Source organism: Bactrocera latifrons, unplaced genomic scaffold, assembly GCF_001853355.1.
Source record: "Bactrocera latifrons isolate USDA-ARS-PBARC rearing strain unplaced genomic scaffold, ASM185335v1 scaffold_25, whole genome shotgun sequence".
Classification (NCBI taxonomy): domain Eukaryota; kingdom Metazoa; phylum Arthropoda; class Insecta; order Diptera; family Tephritidae; genus Bactrocera; species Bactrocera latifrons.
In genome coordinates, this window is record NW_017536074.1 from 1,509,907 (window position 1) to 1,527,714 (window position 17,808).

Genomic DNA, 17,808 nt, shown 5'->3' on the forward strand with positions numbered 1-17,808 from the left:
ATTTGATTACAATCCAATCGCGATTTCGTTGAACAATGGAGCTGGACCCTTTCGCTTCATTTTTTTAATTTGGCGAATACCTAAAGGTATTTAGCCGGCTTTGATCCGTGCATACTGGAAGAGGAAAAAATGTTCGGTTACACCCGAACTAAGCCCTTCTTCACTTGTTTAAATTAGATCTTTTACAAATGTGAGACAAATTAACAAAAAAAAAAAGGGGAAAAAAAAAACATGGTAGTTCAGTATTTCTTCACAGTTTGTTAACCTTTGCATATCGATATGTTTTTCTCTTATGAATAAAACCAAATAAGTATCAATGGAGTATCGATTTTTATTGTTGGTAAAATTTTAACTGTCTTACATGTGAAATTAATAAATGTGAATACCGTAATTAATATCTGAAACCGAACGTAGTTTATAAAAAATAGTTAATTAATATTATACTTAAGACTTATTTTAACATTTTTAATAAACTTATTCATTAACATATTATATGATAAAATAGGCTTAATGCATGGAGCCACGCTGTTTGAGTACAAACAAGTTTTGAGCATTTGTTGTGTGAAATATTAACTAAATTCCTGGTGATAATATGTGTTCAAATGTAAAACTGGTTATGGATACTGATGTTCAATTATAGTATATGCAGTTACATTACTAATTACTGTAATATATTATTTTTAAAATATGTCTGAGTAAAAACAAAGTTAAATTTAAAGAAAACTTAAACAAAAACTTTTATAAATTGTAATTTGTGAAATCTTATAATTAGACTTACTGTGTCTTTTGTCGTTTGTAAAGACTCTTTTCGCTTTGTGCTTAAAATATTAAAACGCTTTAAGCCTAACTAACCAACACTTATGATAATACTTTTAAAATTGAAATATAATTAGTTTTACTAAGATTTTTTAACTGACAGTTCCGGAGAAAGTATTCGTGGTTTACTGCTGCAAATTTGATTTGCTGGCCTTTGCCGATTTCGACATACCACGAATTTCAGTGTTTGCCATGCAAAATCGTGTATGGGAAGTGACGTTTAACTTTTATGATCCAAATGGGGGCCGCAGCGGAAAATATTGCTCATAAAGCAAACTAGACTTTTGCTCAGCTGAGTTGCCAACTTATTTGCCACAAATATATCTTGACACATTTCGTGGCAAAATTAACGCTTTCAACGCTTTGGCATTAACTCTCTGTGAGATATAGGTCTGCCTAACAACTCCTGTATTAAAAACAAGTTAATTTTTGGATGAAGTATTAAATAAAAATAGTCTCCTTGCATTTTCAATGAATATAGAGGCACATATATTAAAAAAAAAAAAAGAAAAAAACATTTGAATTTATATGAACACCCCTAATGTGCTTATATGGTATACGTGTTACATACATATGAATGTCATTGAGTGAATTCTACACACTATATACACATATATATAATTTACATTAGTTATATACTTACGTTGTTAGCCCTATACATCAGTATTCGATTCGTTAGTTTTGCAAATTCATTACATTATTTGCTATAATTTGCTAAACACAATTGTTGTTTCTCTGTTAGTATCACATTTTGAATGTGTCGCCGCTACTTACAGGCTATAATTAGTAGAGCTTACACATTATCGCTTAAACTTAGCAAATGCATGTATTACATACTAAATATTTAATCTTAATCTCTCTTATCAAGTAAATGAAACGTTTGCGGCACGCTTCCGCGCCTAATTTTATGCTTCATTAGGTTTTCGCATTTTTTCGCTATACACACATATTCCCCGTAATGTTTTCGTAAACAGAAGATGGTTGCCTCACGCGCTTCTTAGCAGAAACGATTGTAATTGGAGCATACAGTTAGGCGCAACAGAAATATGTAAATATCGAAGTATACATTTATGAGAAAACGAAATATTGTCTGTACAGTTCAATTATCGAAATTATTGAATTGAAAATTATTTCGTATTTTAAAATTAGCAATGGAATTTTTGATTAGCGATTTCGTGATATTTAATTGCGCCGGAAATTGAAAATGCATATATGCAAAGAAGGCCGAAGAAGAAATGCAGTTGAGTGAAATGAAGCAAAAATAGCTTGAAACGCTTTTTTATTTTTGAATTTTGCGAAAACCGCCGTTGTAGTGCACCGACAGTTGTTGTTGGGTATGCATTTTCTGCATTAAGTCATTAAAATTCACCGGAAAGAAAACCATATCGCAGTAAGCGCTATCGAGTTTTGACTAAATTGCTGAGTATGTGCGCGCTCTGCTGAGGAATCATTCTTCTACCTATCTGTATACGCATGTAGCATTGTAAAGTGCCCTTTTTCCGGTGTCAAGGGGTATCTTCATTTGTGCGTATTCGTATCGTCGCACATTCGGAATTGAATGATATCTTGTAATCGCGCAATATCCGCAATTAAATCGGTGGAAATGGCTCAATTACATTCAAAAGCGGAGACGTTGCATGCATATGTAGTGGTGTCATCTGTATGTCATACATCAGTAGCGAGTGCATACTAAGCATACGTTGGGTTCAATGGTGGAATCTGATGGAAGATACAGTCAGTATATGTAGGTTGGTACTCACTTGGACTGAAAGAATGAGCTCTGTGGTTACTAGATAAGCTCTTTAATATTAGAAACTAAAAACGGAATAAGAAAGTTGTTTGATTAGAAAGTTGGGTGCCAGTGCAGAGAAAACTAACTAGTTTTTAAGTCGATTTTAGACCTTGTTGTTTGTTAGCATATTGAGAATAAATCTACCTTATTTTGAATCCTTTGAAAACTGAAGATAACTACTTGGACCAAATTCTCTCTCATCAACTCTTCGTGCCATGCTTTGTTTTTTTTTTTTTTTTTAATACATGAGACATTCAATAGAAATAGAATCGTGGATGATTTCTTATTATTACGGCTTGCAAGCAGGCAAATACTTTGAGGATTGCTAATTTCGATAAGATGGCGAGGCATATCATACTGTGATTCAAAGGAATTGACTGCTGTATTTCTTATTGTGAATTTTTTGGAGGAGCAATGATTCCTTAGCAATCCTCGGACCAACCACAATTTCGGTGGAAATAATAGTTTAAAAAAAAAAAAAAGAAAAACGGGTTATTGGGGTTTTCTTTTTTTTACTGGAATGTATTAGAGAGCAGATGCTTATAAAATACTAAATGTTTTATTGTTGTTAATAACCGTCTGCGTCTACTCCGGATAAGTACGAGTTTAACCACCTATAGTATCCCGAATAAAGCTCGCAGCAACTCGAATTCCTCGAACTCATGGTCCTCCCCATCAGTTCTGGAGGAAGCGTTGTTTATTCGATGCCCTCAGGTGGCGTTGTGTGATTGACTGTGTCAAAGACTTTTGACAAGTAAAACGGTACGCCGATCGTTATGTCGCTGGGTAGTTTATAGTTAAGGATACGAACTATCTGAGCGTTTATGACGCTAAGTGCAGTGGTGGTGCTGTTCGGAATCCATGCTGGTGACTGGCTACGCTCAGGTGGTGTGTGAAGATCGGGAGTAGTAAGGCCTCAAGTATATTTACTAATGGGGAGAGGAGAGTCATCGAACGATAGGATGGTGTACTATGAAGTTGGTCGGTAGTGAATTATGAATGTATGATAAGAGAGCTAGAATATACAAGCCTAAAAATATACCCGATATGAACTTACAGAAAACGAGGGAAGACGGAGTTAGTTTTGCTTAAAACATCTGAGCTCTTAAAAATCCGAAGTAAGAGGTATGTTATAGTAATCAGTTCAGCAAATAATAAGAAATGATTTCATGTAAGTTCTTATTTGCTTATTTCGGAGGTTTCAACGAAACACTCATCAAAAATTTGAAAATTGATATTTTCCAGTGGTACGAAGCAGTGGCGGAGTGGAAGGAGGAGCTTAGATATGAGTTGCCAAGACCCCAAACAGGGAAATTCTGAAGTTTATACGACAATATTAAAAACTTTTGGAAGAAAAAATCCGTTCTTTAACTAATTTATAGATCCGTTACTAGTACAATATGGATTAAGTCAGTAATGGAAATACTCCAAACTTCTCAATTATAATCCTTTCTACTTACGGCGCATTTGTTTCATTGTACACAATCTTATTTATAGGCTTCTTAAAAATAGTTATCGTTAAATGTTTTCGAATGATAAAAAATATAACTTCGCTTTGCTGCACTTGCAGCTTGTGTACATATTGGTTGCGAGCACTTACGTGTGCGTCGTGGTTGAAAACGCCAACTGCCGTCCTCTATCTATCGTTCTCCCCGTTTTCGCGGTCAATGGCGAAAACGCCAACGTCGTCGCTGGTGTGTTGACATTTTTATTTGTGGCTGCTACGGTGGCTGAGGCGCTTGCAACATTAATAGCCGTCGGTCAGTTCACGCTGATCAGCGGTTCGATTGTGGTCAGCTGCAGTTGCTGGGGTTGTTGCAGTTGTTGTTCGGTTTTATAATGCGTTGGCGGCGTGGGCAACACAACGACGATTGCCTCAGATGGTAGATCCCCCGCAGCCGATGGCGCACCGGGCGGTATAACGGTGGCCGCAGCAGCTACTGCCGCCATGGCAGTGGCTGTATTATTGCCGGTACAACTATTATAAGTTAGACTATTTAGAACGCTATTTGCAGTGGCTGGTGGTGGTGGTGGCAGCTGTGATGGCGGCTCTTTGCTAGGTGGCGGTGGTGCGGGTGGCAACACCAGCTCATCGATGGTGCAAACGCGATCGTCGATGGGAAATTTGAAGTTGATTTCATTTGTGGGCGTGGTAGGCGTTTTAGCATGTTCAGGGGGACTGTCCCCGTTGATACCATTTCCGTTACTAGTTTCCATACCCTTTTCGATACACTTGCCGCTCTCACCTAAGAAGTGGGTCGAAGAAAGAAAATAACATTAACATATTTTGTAATTAACTTAGGAAAAGTTTTCCTATTTTAGGGTTTTACTAATATCTTTTATTAATTTTGAGTGGAGGCTGCCATTTGTGGGAACTTTGTAGCAAAGATTTAATGGTAGTATTAAATAAAAGTTATGGTACAAAACTGTAGTTTGCCATAGAAAATCGTACTAAGATGTGGCTTCTGTAAAATAAAAATTCTATTCAAATTTAACTCTCACCAAACTAAACTTTTGGAATACGGTGTGTCTACAAAAAGTGCTCCTACTATTCTAATAGGTTTATTCTTTAAATCCCACAAACCACTAAAGGTTCTTCAACCAGCTTTTACAGCTTTTCCTCCAGCATTGTAGAACTAAGTGAATTGAAATAGTAAACAGGCTCTCCTCCGGCTACAAAGGTTACGTTGACAACCTCTAATGGTACCTTAAATAGTTGAGGAAACACTTCGGTGGCAAGAAGCCTTACAGTAAAGTACAGAAGGGATGTGAGTGTCTCTAATATGTTTGATGCCAAAATTGTATAAAAATAGGTAATTAGTAGCCAACATATACCGAACATATAAATGTTAAACTCCCGGCTTTACATCGTATATTTTTAGGAAAACTAGTTTAAAACCGAAAATCTGCAAACTCGGTTAAAAAATTACCACGAATCTTATCTAACAGATTTAATGCCGAATATATGGGTGAATATATAACATCTCTTCGTTATGTTTGAGTATTAGTATAGTTTTTGGCCCTATATTCCAATAAAAATGATTACCAAAAATATCAAATTTAGCCCTTTCGGTTGAGTTTATGTTATTCTATACAAAGGGTGATCCAAGTTTGGCACCTTCTTCAACAGCCCTTTTTTTTTTGATAGATCATGCGTATGTCGTATCAAGCTGACATTTTTTATTATAAAAATTCACGTTTTGTAAAGAATGGATTTCGCGCTGATCGATCAAAATCAAGTTCTTGTGTGAATCCTCTATTACAAAAATATATTGGTAATAGATAATGAGAACAGAATCGGACTAGCACGTGAAGACATAATAAATAAATAATACTAGTTGTGTTATATTATTGAAATAAGAAGATAAACGTTGAAGAAACCTTCGCTGAAAGTCAAGAATCAAGTTTTTGTACGAAGCGCGAGTGATTTATTTTACCGAAAATTCCCTAAAACTCACTGATATGCAGTTCACAGAATTAAGCAAATTTTAAGAGTACCGAGTACTGAGAGAATAAAATTAAGGGATCACTGAGAAAGTTATTTGAGCGGTGGTACTGCTTCAAAAGGTTTAGGTTTTGCCGCTATTCTTGCATTCCCCATATTTGTTTGAGAAATAAATGATTTTGTACCAAGTAGAGGTACTTTTTTCATTCACCTGTTTTTGACTGATCACGCGTGAGTCGTCTAAAGCTGTCAGTATTGTTCGGCACTTCATCGTAAAAATATTTAGGTCTGAAGAACGTTTACAAATCGTTCAACTTCATTACAATAGTTCACGTTCTGTAAATAATGTGTTTCGCGCGCTTCGCTCAACTTATGGTCAACATAATCGACCTACTGAGCGTACTATACGTAACACCATCACTCATATTGAGAGCAAACATTCATTATTGGATAATATTCGACCGAATAGAGCACGTCCAGCACGTAGTGAAGAAAACATAGTGAGAGTGTACACGAAGACCGTGGAGAGTTCGCAGCAACTCGGACTGACGATTTGGTCGTTTTAAGTCGATATCATAAATTAAAAGCTTACAAAATACTGCTGTTGCAAGAACTGAAGCCGGTGGAGTCATCGGTTCATATTTCGTCAATAATGATGCGGGTGAGAATTTTACTGTTATCGCACCATTATACATGTGGTTTCAACAGGACCGCACCACTTCCCACACATTGCATCAATCAATGAATTTATTGAGAGAACACTTCAGTGAGCAGATAATTTCACGTTTTGGGCGAGACAATTGGCTACCAACTTTGTGTGATAACACACCGTTAGACTTTTCCGGTGGGTACATATGCAATATAAAATCTATGCGAACAATTCAGCTTTGATTTAGGCCTTTATGTAAAGCAGCAAGCATGTCATTCGCCAGTTACCAGACGATCTGAGAATACGCTGGTCGGCTACGCTGTAAAAATTCGTGCAAAATTGAGTTTCAAAATCATTTTTAACACGAGAAATCGCAGAAAAATATAAACTACCTCTTGAATTAGTCAATAAATAAAAAAAAAACTAATAAAGTCATTTGAGAGGACCATGGAGTTAGTGTCAGTTAAACCGTTCTAAGTGAGGCACTATAAAGCTCGATTATAGATCACAAAAAATATGAACAATTCACCATTGATGATTAGAACAAACTTACATGGCCAGGTAAAACCAAAATTAATGGCATAGGATCAGATTGGCTCTCATGGACAATTAATAAACAGGTTGGTGTGCTGGATCGTAACATATGCCAAATACTGAAATGTCAAGGTGGATCACTGAGGGCTTGGAGACATTTTTACGGAAATGATGCAGCTCGATATTGTTTTGAAACAAGATTATATACATATGTTCAAAAAATCTAAAAGTTCTAAAGAATTGCGTAACACTCAAAATGTGATGGCACCACTTTGATTGGTTGAGTTTAAAACTTCACCACACTCAAATGGAGAAACAAAAGCTGAAGTTTATAATGCTGTGAAATTTGTACAAATTCTAATATTTTCGAAACTTCCATTTTATTTGCATGTACACAATCAATGTGCGTGTGCATATGTGCGCAACAACAAGCCATTTCCTGGTTTGTAATCTTTACTGCCACAAACATCCCAACAGAAGAACACTTTCCAGCTGACTAGCACAGCACAGATCACGTTTGTTTTGTCGTTTGCTTGTTTACTTTTAATTTCTTCACAGATCGTATTTTATGTTTTTGTTTGGCGCTTTTTTTTTGATTCTGCTTTACACTACGAAGCAATTCCAACATAACTATCGAACCCCCCAACAAAAAGGAAACAAAATGAAAAGAAAGTGTGTTCAAAGTTTTTCAAAAGTTTGCTTCCGTTCTGCCGTTGGCGCTGTGTCCGCCGCAGTTTCCCACTTTGCTGTCGATAATGGCTCCACACACACACACACATACACACATACAAATGCGACCTTTGGTTGGTTTTCTGCGATTCTACAACTATCATTACCGTTAATATTATTATTGGCGCATTGGAGTTTTACTGTTGTTATTGTTGTAGTTGTTATTGCTCCTTTATTCATTTCTACTTTTTATGAGCGGGTAGTAAGTTAGTGCGCGCCACAGGATTGCTTTTACAGTTTGAAAAATGGCGATAGCTGTTTTCCGGCACTCTCTGCGCTGCAACACAGCAGGCCATAAAGGAAAACGATATCGTTAACGTGGCAAAGCGGAAACGCGAAACAACAAGCCAACTTTCCTACACTGTTGCATTGAGTGGCGTGATGCTTTGGAAGTTCGAGCAGCGGAAGAAATTGGATTTTGGCAATTACGAGTGCTTAAATGATGGCTTTGCTTAGGTATAAAAGCGGCGCGTAGTAAAATGTTGAGGTGCAATTTCACTTTTTGAAAGCTTTTCTTTTTTGTTTATTAATAAACAGTTACTTACTGTATTTTGTTGCTTTATGTGCTTTTAAATTTTTTGTGGGTTTTCATTTATGACTATTGTCTGAAATGCTTTGACTTTGTAATCTTTTTTGAATGGAAAAGTTTATGTGTGCAACCTTTGGTAAACGGCGTATAATAGTCTCCACAGTGCTTTTGAAAAATAAGACAACATATTAACTTCAGTGTCACCAAAACTATAATACCCCAAACATAAATAAACTATTCAATACCAAAATATGATTTTGATTCTTCTGTTTGTATGACAGCTATATGCTGTCGTGTTCCGAWTTGAATAATTTCTTCGGAGATTAAGCGATGCTTTGGTTAATAATCTGTGACAAATTTCTTAGAGGTACTTAACAAATAAGAMAGTTTTCCATACATGACTTGGAGACTGTTATTGTAGACTCATCGAATTCTGTTAAGATATATCGACAAAAAAGGGTTGTCCATACAAGGACATGTAATTGATAGATCAGTATGTATGTCAGCTATAAGATGTCGCACAGAGTATATAGTTCATTTTTACTCAAATATCTCCTTATAAAGGTGATCCGTTTCGAGGTTCCCTAGTTTTTTAAAGGAAAAACACAGAAATTTCAAATTTAATGGGGAATGTTTATTTATCATTCGAAAGAACATTCTTTGGAACTTATAACTCATGGTGGCCAATTGGCCGGCCCAAAACGTGAAATTATAATTATCTATCGAAGTGTTCTCTCAATTAACCCATTGATTTATGCGATGTGTGCGAAGTAGTGCTGTCTAGTTAAAACAAAATGCCGCCGAGATCACGAGCTTTAATTTCGGGCATCAACTGTGGCCATTGACTTATACGTGCTCCACAAAATAATTTTTGAAGAAATATGGACCGAAGATTCCGATGGTAGCTTTTGMAGCTCTTCAGGTTTGTCTTCGTGCCAAATGCGGCAATTTTGCTTGTCTACATACCCATTGCACCAGAAATGAGCCTTATCGTTAAACAAAATTTGGTTCGAACTTGGATCGTTTTAAGAGCCCTTACAGCGAAGCGATATCGTTTAGAAAGGCGGTGCCGCTTCAGTTCCGTATCTCTACTTGAATCAGCCTTCAATAGCCATTCTAGTTTCTATCTCTTATATACCTTAAATTGGTGTTTCGAATAGACAATAAGGAAAGCMATAGATACGGAAGACAGAATCGGTGGAGGCAGACTATGTGTTCCTTTTACTAATTGTTCTCAAATTTGTAAGGTGTTCAAGCCATTACCAAATAGCTGGTAYMAGTAAGTAAAATTTGTCTCCAGCTSCTTKGGAAAAAGTAGAGAAAAATCGTTTCRCATAGTTTTTTAATTATTAAGGGTAATTTGGGGTTCCCAAATGGGTGTTGGGAGAAACGTCAACAGCGCGCTGCTCTAAATTAAACTTAAATCGCACTCAGCTATTATAACTGCAGCAGCAGATCAAATAAATATTTGTTAATTTAATAGCTGCATAATTTSATGCCACTTCATTATTTGCGCCATCTTATACAAATATTTACCGACTCTCTCACTTTTTAGCCGAGTTGATTTTAATTCAGCTACTGCTGCATTTAACATCCATTTTTCATTCTTCACCTTCGTGCGCTGCTGGAAGGGGATCTCACAGCAAGCCGCCGTGGCCCCTCATTAATTAAGTGCAAATTTTTTCTTCTTTTTACTTCCGTTCTCCCAASTGGCACTCGAGTTCATTTTCGTTTATGTTTTAGTTCTGCATTTTCACTTTCTCTTCAATGCATCTTTTTAGCAATTTAAATTTTTTCTTCACACTTTTCGCGGTCTGCAGCCTTAAATGCGGGCTTACCCGTCTTACCGTGTCCTCGTCTCCCCGGCTACGCAGCGGAGAAAGTTAATAAGCCATGCTATTTGCAAATGACGAAAGCTTGCATACTGCGTGATCCCTTGCGCCTGTGGTTATATGCCCAAAGGGTTGTGTCAGCGGCGGAATAGGTAGCAGAGGGATATGCTGGGAAGGGGTGGCATTGCCCGTTCATATTTCTTTCAAAGTTTTCACGTTTCCCCATTTCTTGCACCCTTTGCTCCGGGAGTTACTGCTCAGGCCCCAGGTCGTTTGCTTAAACGCCTATTTGGTTCGGAGTAACGTTGTGAGGTTTATGCAAAAATTTTTTTTTTCTTGCAACAAGTTAACTTGAACAGAACAGAGTTTTCCACGTATATTTTCTTAATTTGCACTTTTGGCTTTTCTTGCCTCTTTTCGAGCAACATTTAAATTAATTGGATCTAGTTTATTGCTTGCTCTTGGGGTTACCACTTTCTTAACATCAGGCTTTGCGCCTTCGCACATTTTATGTGTTCGTAACTTCTTTATTACTTTTAGCGCATATTGAAATTAACTTAAAACTGTTTTATTTGAAGGCAATGCGAGCAATTTAATTGAAATCACTATCGTTTCTAATTCCTTTCTTAGATTATGTGCCATAACCGCTTGCTAATCGAATTAAATGGAGATTACTGAAGACCTTAGTAAACCTATAAAGCTCTGCTCATTAACGACATAATTCGGGATTGACAAAGTACTTTAAATTATCTCTATGCTTGCAATTCGCTTCCCCCATAATTATTCTTTTTCAGTTTAAGGTTTTTGTACAAAACAAAACACTTAGCCATGTTGCAGGGGCGCCATGGAAAATGGTCCAGCAGCTGGCTTACAATGGTAGAGCCATTATCCCTGCTAAGCCTTTGTTTTCTTACCGTTGTAAAATATTTTGTCCAAGTGCAAATAGTGAAGACTCATCATGTTTCACTACGCTTCTCCGAATGTTAACAATTATGGTTTTTGCCTCGGCAGCAGTTGTGGAGTATGAAATATTCAAGGTTAACTCAGTAATTCGTTCACTTTAACTTCACATTTCTCTTCTTGATTATTCAACGACAAATTTAAACAATAAACGTGAGTATATACATTCGTACAAATTTGTATAAAATATTTCTGAATATTTTCACATATTCTCCCTTTAGTCTTAAAACTCACCAATTCACAAAGAAGCACTCGATAGCTCTTAGTATACCATAATAATAAGACTTGCTTGTCTTACACTAAGGAAATATAATAGTAAGACAATGCTATACAAGTATTTATAGAATGAACTAGGTGTATAAAGTTAGCCACGAAGTTAGAAACGGTAAAGACCCTATAAAATATGTAAAAAGGGTGATCCAAGTAGATCTATTTTTTCCAATAGCATTTTTTGACAGGTCAAGCGTGAGTTCAGTCTTGTTTTGGATTAAATTATGAAAAATTAATTAGGAAAATTTACGTTCTATAAAGAACATAATCGGCCTCCTAAACGTACTATTCGCAATACTAGCCATCATGAGACCCAGCATTCATTATTGAATAATATTCGACCGCATGACCACGTCTGGCATACAGTTAAGAAAAATAGTAGTATATTTCTTTAAAAATGATCTCGCCTCGTTTCAAGCCTTGGAGTTAAACAATACGCGTGTCATTCGACAGTTACCAGTCGAAATGCTCGAACGAGTCGTCGAAAAATTGTAATTGATTGTCTCTGCCAATATTTGAGAGAGATAATCTTAAAAACATTAATGTCAAAGAATGTTGTTTCGGAGAATAATATGAGTCTCTATTAAATTTGAAGTAACTGATTTTTTTTTTTAAGTAGGTAACTTCGAAATAGATTACTTTGCTATGTACTGGTAAGTCGCAATGGATATAAAATCAATTGCATACAGACTAATGCAAAAACCTTTGAAAATGAAGAAAAAGGAAAAAAAAGACGCATGGTAAATTGAAAACTATCGGCAACGAAAGTTAAAATAACAAACATTAAAGGAGTCATAATTTACCGGCGATCTGTGGTCAGGAAAGAGAAAGGGCATGGTAAAAGGTTCAAGATTTAATCTTCAATGGTTAATCTTGTAAAAAAGAATGCTTTTGTCACGAAATTTGTTGTAACCTGCCTTCTTATGTGTAACATAAAACTCGACTACCAAAAACACTCGACAATTATTGTCACTAATCCGTTTGGCATAATCACCAGTTCACTTTCGCTTTCACTTTCTTTCGCTACTCACCTCCGTTCAGTCGATCCTCACGTGTATAGTAACGTGCTCGTCGCTTGGAAAAGCAAACAGCCATAGCCAGTATGATGACAACGATTAAAACCAATATAATGCCACCAAGTATGGCGAGAGTATTAAGGCCACCTAAAAGTAAACAAGCGAAGGGTGAAAATGGTGAGAAAATAAAGGAATGGAGAAGGAAAATAGTTGTAATAAGAAAAGTGCAAAACCAGGTGATTATACTCATTATGGTAAAGCAACTAGGTAACAAAATGTACACTGTAAGCTCGTTGTTTGCTATTTACTCAATTACTGCATGATTTTGTAAATTATTAATTGCTGCTATTTAATCAACTTGGTTTTAATACTATAAGCAGTTTATATAATATGAGCGGGTTCGCAAAGTTAAGAAATTAAATGCATTGCATATATTGGGTCCATAACTATATACGTGCATGGTAATACCGGATTGGACACCGAAATTTTCACTTTTAAATCATGATAGTTACTTAACGAACGTCCTAGGCGGCCAAAAAATGTGAAAAGATAGGAAGATTGTTGCAAAATACAAGAAAAATTTGTAAAATATTTGGGAGTCACTTGAGAAATAATTTTCAACTATTTGCCTCACCCGGCCTATAAATGAGGGTCAGTCTGGGATGAGAACAAACAACTTTGCTAAAGGCGTGGTCACGGCACGGCCTTCCATTAGAGGGGTGACCGTATTAACGTTGTCCACCCTTGTGCTTCGCGTAGAAGGATCTTTTCGATGGAACATTATTTTCCGTCCCGACGACACGATCTAATCAGCACGTTCGTTTGATTTGTATGTGCTTAACTACATATATCCATGTTGCTATATAGCTCGTACGAGTTCATTCCACCTTCTTCGATACTCATCGCTCATGCTCCATGGATCTTGCGAAGAACAGTGAATGCTTTTTACTGATACTTTTTCAGCTCGGCTCGCCATCGTTTCTGTGCCACATAATAGAGCGGGAATAATAAGAGCCTTATAAAGCGTGATTTTTGTTCGACGAATAGAGGAATCTGCCTTTAATTGGCTACCGTTCCCAGGTAGCACTTGTTGGCAAGTGTTATTCTGCGTTTGATTACCACGCTTACTTTATGGACGGGATATATGCTGCTTTCGAGATATACAAAGTCCCTAACTTTTTCAAATTTATAGCTGCCAACAGTGACGTAGTTCCCAAGACATTAGGCATCTTTTAATGTAGCCTGCGAAACTTTGTCCTCACAAAGGACTACACATATTAGCTCACGTGCGTTCTTTGATCAGCAATCTAACTTAATCTCTGCCCTTTTTTTGGGCTGGAAATTCTGCACTGACAGATTTGCCGTTAAGGCTTACATTGTCAACATATTCTGCGTTCATTGTTAAGTAGACAATCCCATTTGTTTACATTAGCGGTATCACTGTTTCCAGTATTATATTGAAAAGGACTGAACTGCTTTGTCTCATAGAGGTCCTGTCAGTGCTGACGAAAGCGGCTTTGAAATCGACTAAAAAGCGTTGGGTGTCGATATATTTGTCAAGAGTCGTTTCCATGACTTGACGTATTGTGAAAATCTGGTTTAAGGTGGACTTGCTATTCTAAAGCCGAACTGATAACATCAAATCAGTTTATTTACAAGGGGTTGAATCTTCCACAAACTACTGTCGAACGAACCTTATATGCAATGTTAATAAAGCTGATCAAGCGATAACTAGCGCATATTGCAGAATAACTCTTCTTGAGGATAGGACATACTAAACTCAAATTTCAGTAATTGGGCATATATTAATCAAATCATACTTAGCAACTTCTCGCCGACAGCTCAGTCAATAATTCATGACCCCTGGTGTCTTGCTGTTTTTAAGCCTCTTCAGATTACCATCTGATCTGTGGTAGCAGAACTCCGTCACTAAAAATGGTTCTTATCAAAATAGTGCCTTAACAATTGGCTTAATCTATTCTTGGCCGTCAATCCAGCGGAGTTATTTTCGCACGGCATCCACAAAATGTTAGAACGTTTGGGAAATGGTATAGCTTCAGATGAGCAAAGTAATGAATAGTGCTATTCCACATGATTTTTCGTAAATGAACTTTAACATTAAAGAAAAAAATATTCATATATTTTCTTGCCAAATTTTTTGTAGTTACTGCGATGTATCCAAAATTATTAAGATCTCATGTGTGTTTTTCATTAACATATTGTAATCATTCCCAAGATATATCATAATAATGGCATAACCTAATTCGTTTTGTAATCATTGTATCTTCTTCTTTATTGAAGTAATCATTGTATGATATATTGTAATCATTACTTTCGCAAACACGCGTATACTTATGCTTACCTCGTTCAAGAAAATTGTGCGATGTACTGGCTGCATTCTGCTCCTCATCGGTTATGTAGTCCAAGCAATCATGCAGCTTCGATATGTCCAAATCAGTGATTTCAGAGCCGCGCAACGGTTTCGGCAAAAAGCAAATCGGATAAGTTTCCCACTTCCACTGAAGCTGTGGCGAAATATTAGTAAATACATAAATATATGCGAATGCAGCGATGTTCCGTAAAAAACAAGCGCATAAATTCGGAACTAAAATAGGAATATGCCACAAATCACAGTTGTGATTGCAACAAATGCAAAAACAAGTGCACCATATTTCTTCTAGCGCACGATTTCGCATTTGCAAGTATTTGCATACAAATGCAAACGAAATTGCGGGTAAATTTATCGAAAGCAAAGCAGAAAAAGTAACAATAAGTGCAATTCGAAAAGTCGCAGCAGCGCGAACATCGCGTCTGCGGCAATTGTTGTTGCTATTCCAGCATTGCCGCTTTTTTGCGTTTGCTTTTTGAGGTCAAATTGTCTGCGGTACTCACATGTTGCACGACATTTATTAATTTTCCCATGTGACACTCGTCGCATATCAGCGGATTGTTGTCCAGCCGCACATTGCGTATGTGCTGGATGCGCACCACTGTGTCCTCGTTGATGCCGTACAATTGGTTGCGCGACAAGTCCAAAAACTGTTGGTGTTCATTAGTTGTGCGCAGATTAGTTGCGAACGGTTTGCATAATTATGCATATGTATGTGTGGCGCATGTAATGAAAAGAAAAATAATTTTTAATGAATTAAGCCCAGATGTGTAGTGAGTGAGTGTACTTACATATACATATGTAGTATATACAAAAGTAATCGAATAATATTGTGGGATATAAATTAATGGGTGTATTGCCCATCAGTATTTTTATAAAATTACGGAATATCGTTCTTAGTTTATTTCATAGCAAGTTAGTGTTAAAGTTAAGAATTTTTTTGTCAAGTGGCTGAATAATGTGCCTCTTTATAAAATCAACTACAACTCTTCACTTCGAATTATTTCGTTCGATCTTTCCATAATTCCGGTATCATCGATATGTAAACCATTATTAAAGCTTTATTTTACTTGTTTACTTTAGCATATAGCTGATTCATTCTGAGATAATTACGGAAAACTACTTTGGCTTGTTTAAGTAAGGTTAGAGGGCTGATTACTCAGTTTAGACCGTTATGTAAAGCCCTATCAGAAGTCACTCAAAAAGATTCGTAGTTGGACATCAGCTATTAGCAAAAACGCCCTGAACCTATCACAAATCCGCTCAGGTGCTTGCAATATAGATTTCTACTTTCCCTATTTCACCTCGGTATCTAAGGATCCGAGATACTTTTGCCTTTACCCCAGGCATGTCGGAATGTTAGGGTAGCCAGTGTTGAGATCTTTCAATTTCATCTCCTACTTTTTAACTAAATGTGTATGTATAACTTTTGATTTGAATTAAAATGAGAAAGCACGGAACTATCCATCCAAATCCAATCTTTAAGAAACCGTTTAGAAACTTGAAGAAATTATTTAATTTCAAAGGGAGTCTAACTAAGAAGCAGAAGGAGATGTTGGAATTAATTGTTGAGCCTATCTCTATACTCGTCATCACTTTATTTCTAAGAAGCTGCAAATTTTACGGAACTGCTGAAATCGAACCACTATACTCGTATCGATATAAAATGGGGCATACAAAGTGAATGATTGGAGTCAACTGGTTGTATGAACAACCTTTTCATTTAATGAGATACATTTGTGCACGAAAGTGGTTTTTAGTTCACGAAAGAAATATAAGTTAAGGTTGGGTAACTATATAGCATAAATGTGTATTATACACGGACAGATCCAAATCAAGTTTTTTTTTAAGAATCTTTTGTATTTACGCAAGGTATTAACGCTCCGGTGCAACGCAGTTACCTGTCAAAATGCTCGAAAGAGTTATAGAAAATCGGATTAATTGGACGATCTGACCGTAGCCAGCATTTGATAGCGATAATTTTCAAGAATATTGATAATAAAAATTCCGCCTTTTAATTCGCAGTTTCTGCGTTTTTTCTGTAAAAAGGAGGTAACTTAGAATGGATCACCTTTTACATGAGGTATTACAACATAAAGAAAATAAATGGCTGTATCATTATTTCTGATTATGGTCTATCAGATAACCAATTTAACGGGAAGAACGGCAGAGCGGAAGGAACATTTTTTATAAAGAGTTTAACGGAAAATTTTATTTATTTATTTATTTATTTAGTTAAGTCTATGAACATTAGTTCTTACAGACTAATGGAAAATTAGGATGCTAAATGGCTTTCTAAAATAATTCAATTAAAAGTACATAAATAATCAACTTAAACTAAAAAACAGAATTTAGGGTATTAATGAAGGATATCCTAGAATGAGAAAAATCAAGAAGAGCTTTTTCGGAAATCGAGTTAAACTCTCGCATTACACGCTTGAGAGGAGCATATTCAGTAAAGTTAGTACTTTCCTTTATATAATAAAATGGGGAAATAGATCTGAGGCAACGTTGGGGAGCATTGAAATTAGTTTTCCCTAATAAATAGGGACAGTCAATACCTCCATTAATAATATTAAAAACAAATGAAAGGCAGAGAACGGACCGACGATTTTCCAGTAGTTTAAGATGTAAAAGCAATAAACGGGAAGTATACGGTGGTATTGGGTCAACAAACTTAGAGCAAATTTAAAAAATCTTTTGGACACGCTCGACCCTATTAATTGATGATATGCAATATAGTCTCCAGATGAACACTGCATACTCCAAAATGGACCGAACACAGCATGTATACAGTAATTTTAACGTGTAAGGGTCGGAAAAATTTAAAGCATTGCGACGGACAAA

The 17,808-nt window shown here is 36.3% G+C and overlaps 1 protein-coding gene across 1 annotated transcript in view; it reads right to left on the minus strand.

The window, feature by feature from the left end:
- Positions 1-371: 371 nt before the first annotated feature.
- LOC108969388 (insulin-like growth factor-binding protein complex acid labile subunit) overlaps positions 372-17,808 on the minus strand; it is a 197,135-nt gene continuing 179,698 nt past the window's right edge. The window contains exons 12-15 of the mRNA XM_018934068.1: positions 15,465-15,611; positions 14,935-15,097; positions 12,588-12,719; positions 372-4,854 (exon numbers count right to left, since the gene is read on the minus strand). Coding sequence (XP_018789613.1) covers positions 4,370-4,854; positions 12,588-12,719; positions 14,935-15,097; positions 15,465-15,611 — 927 coding nt within the window. The 3' untranslated portion in view covers positions 372-4,369. The remainder of the gene's footprint in view (positions 4,855-12,587; positions 12,720-14,934; positions 15,098-15,464; positions 15,612-17,808) is intronic.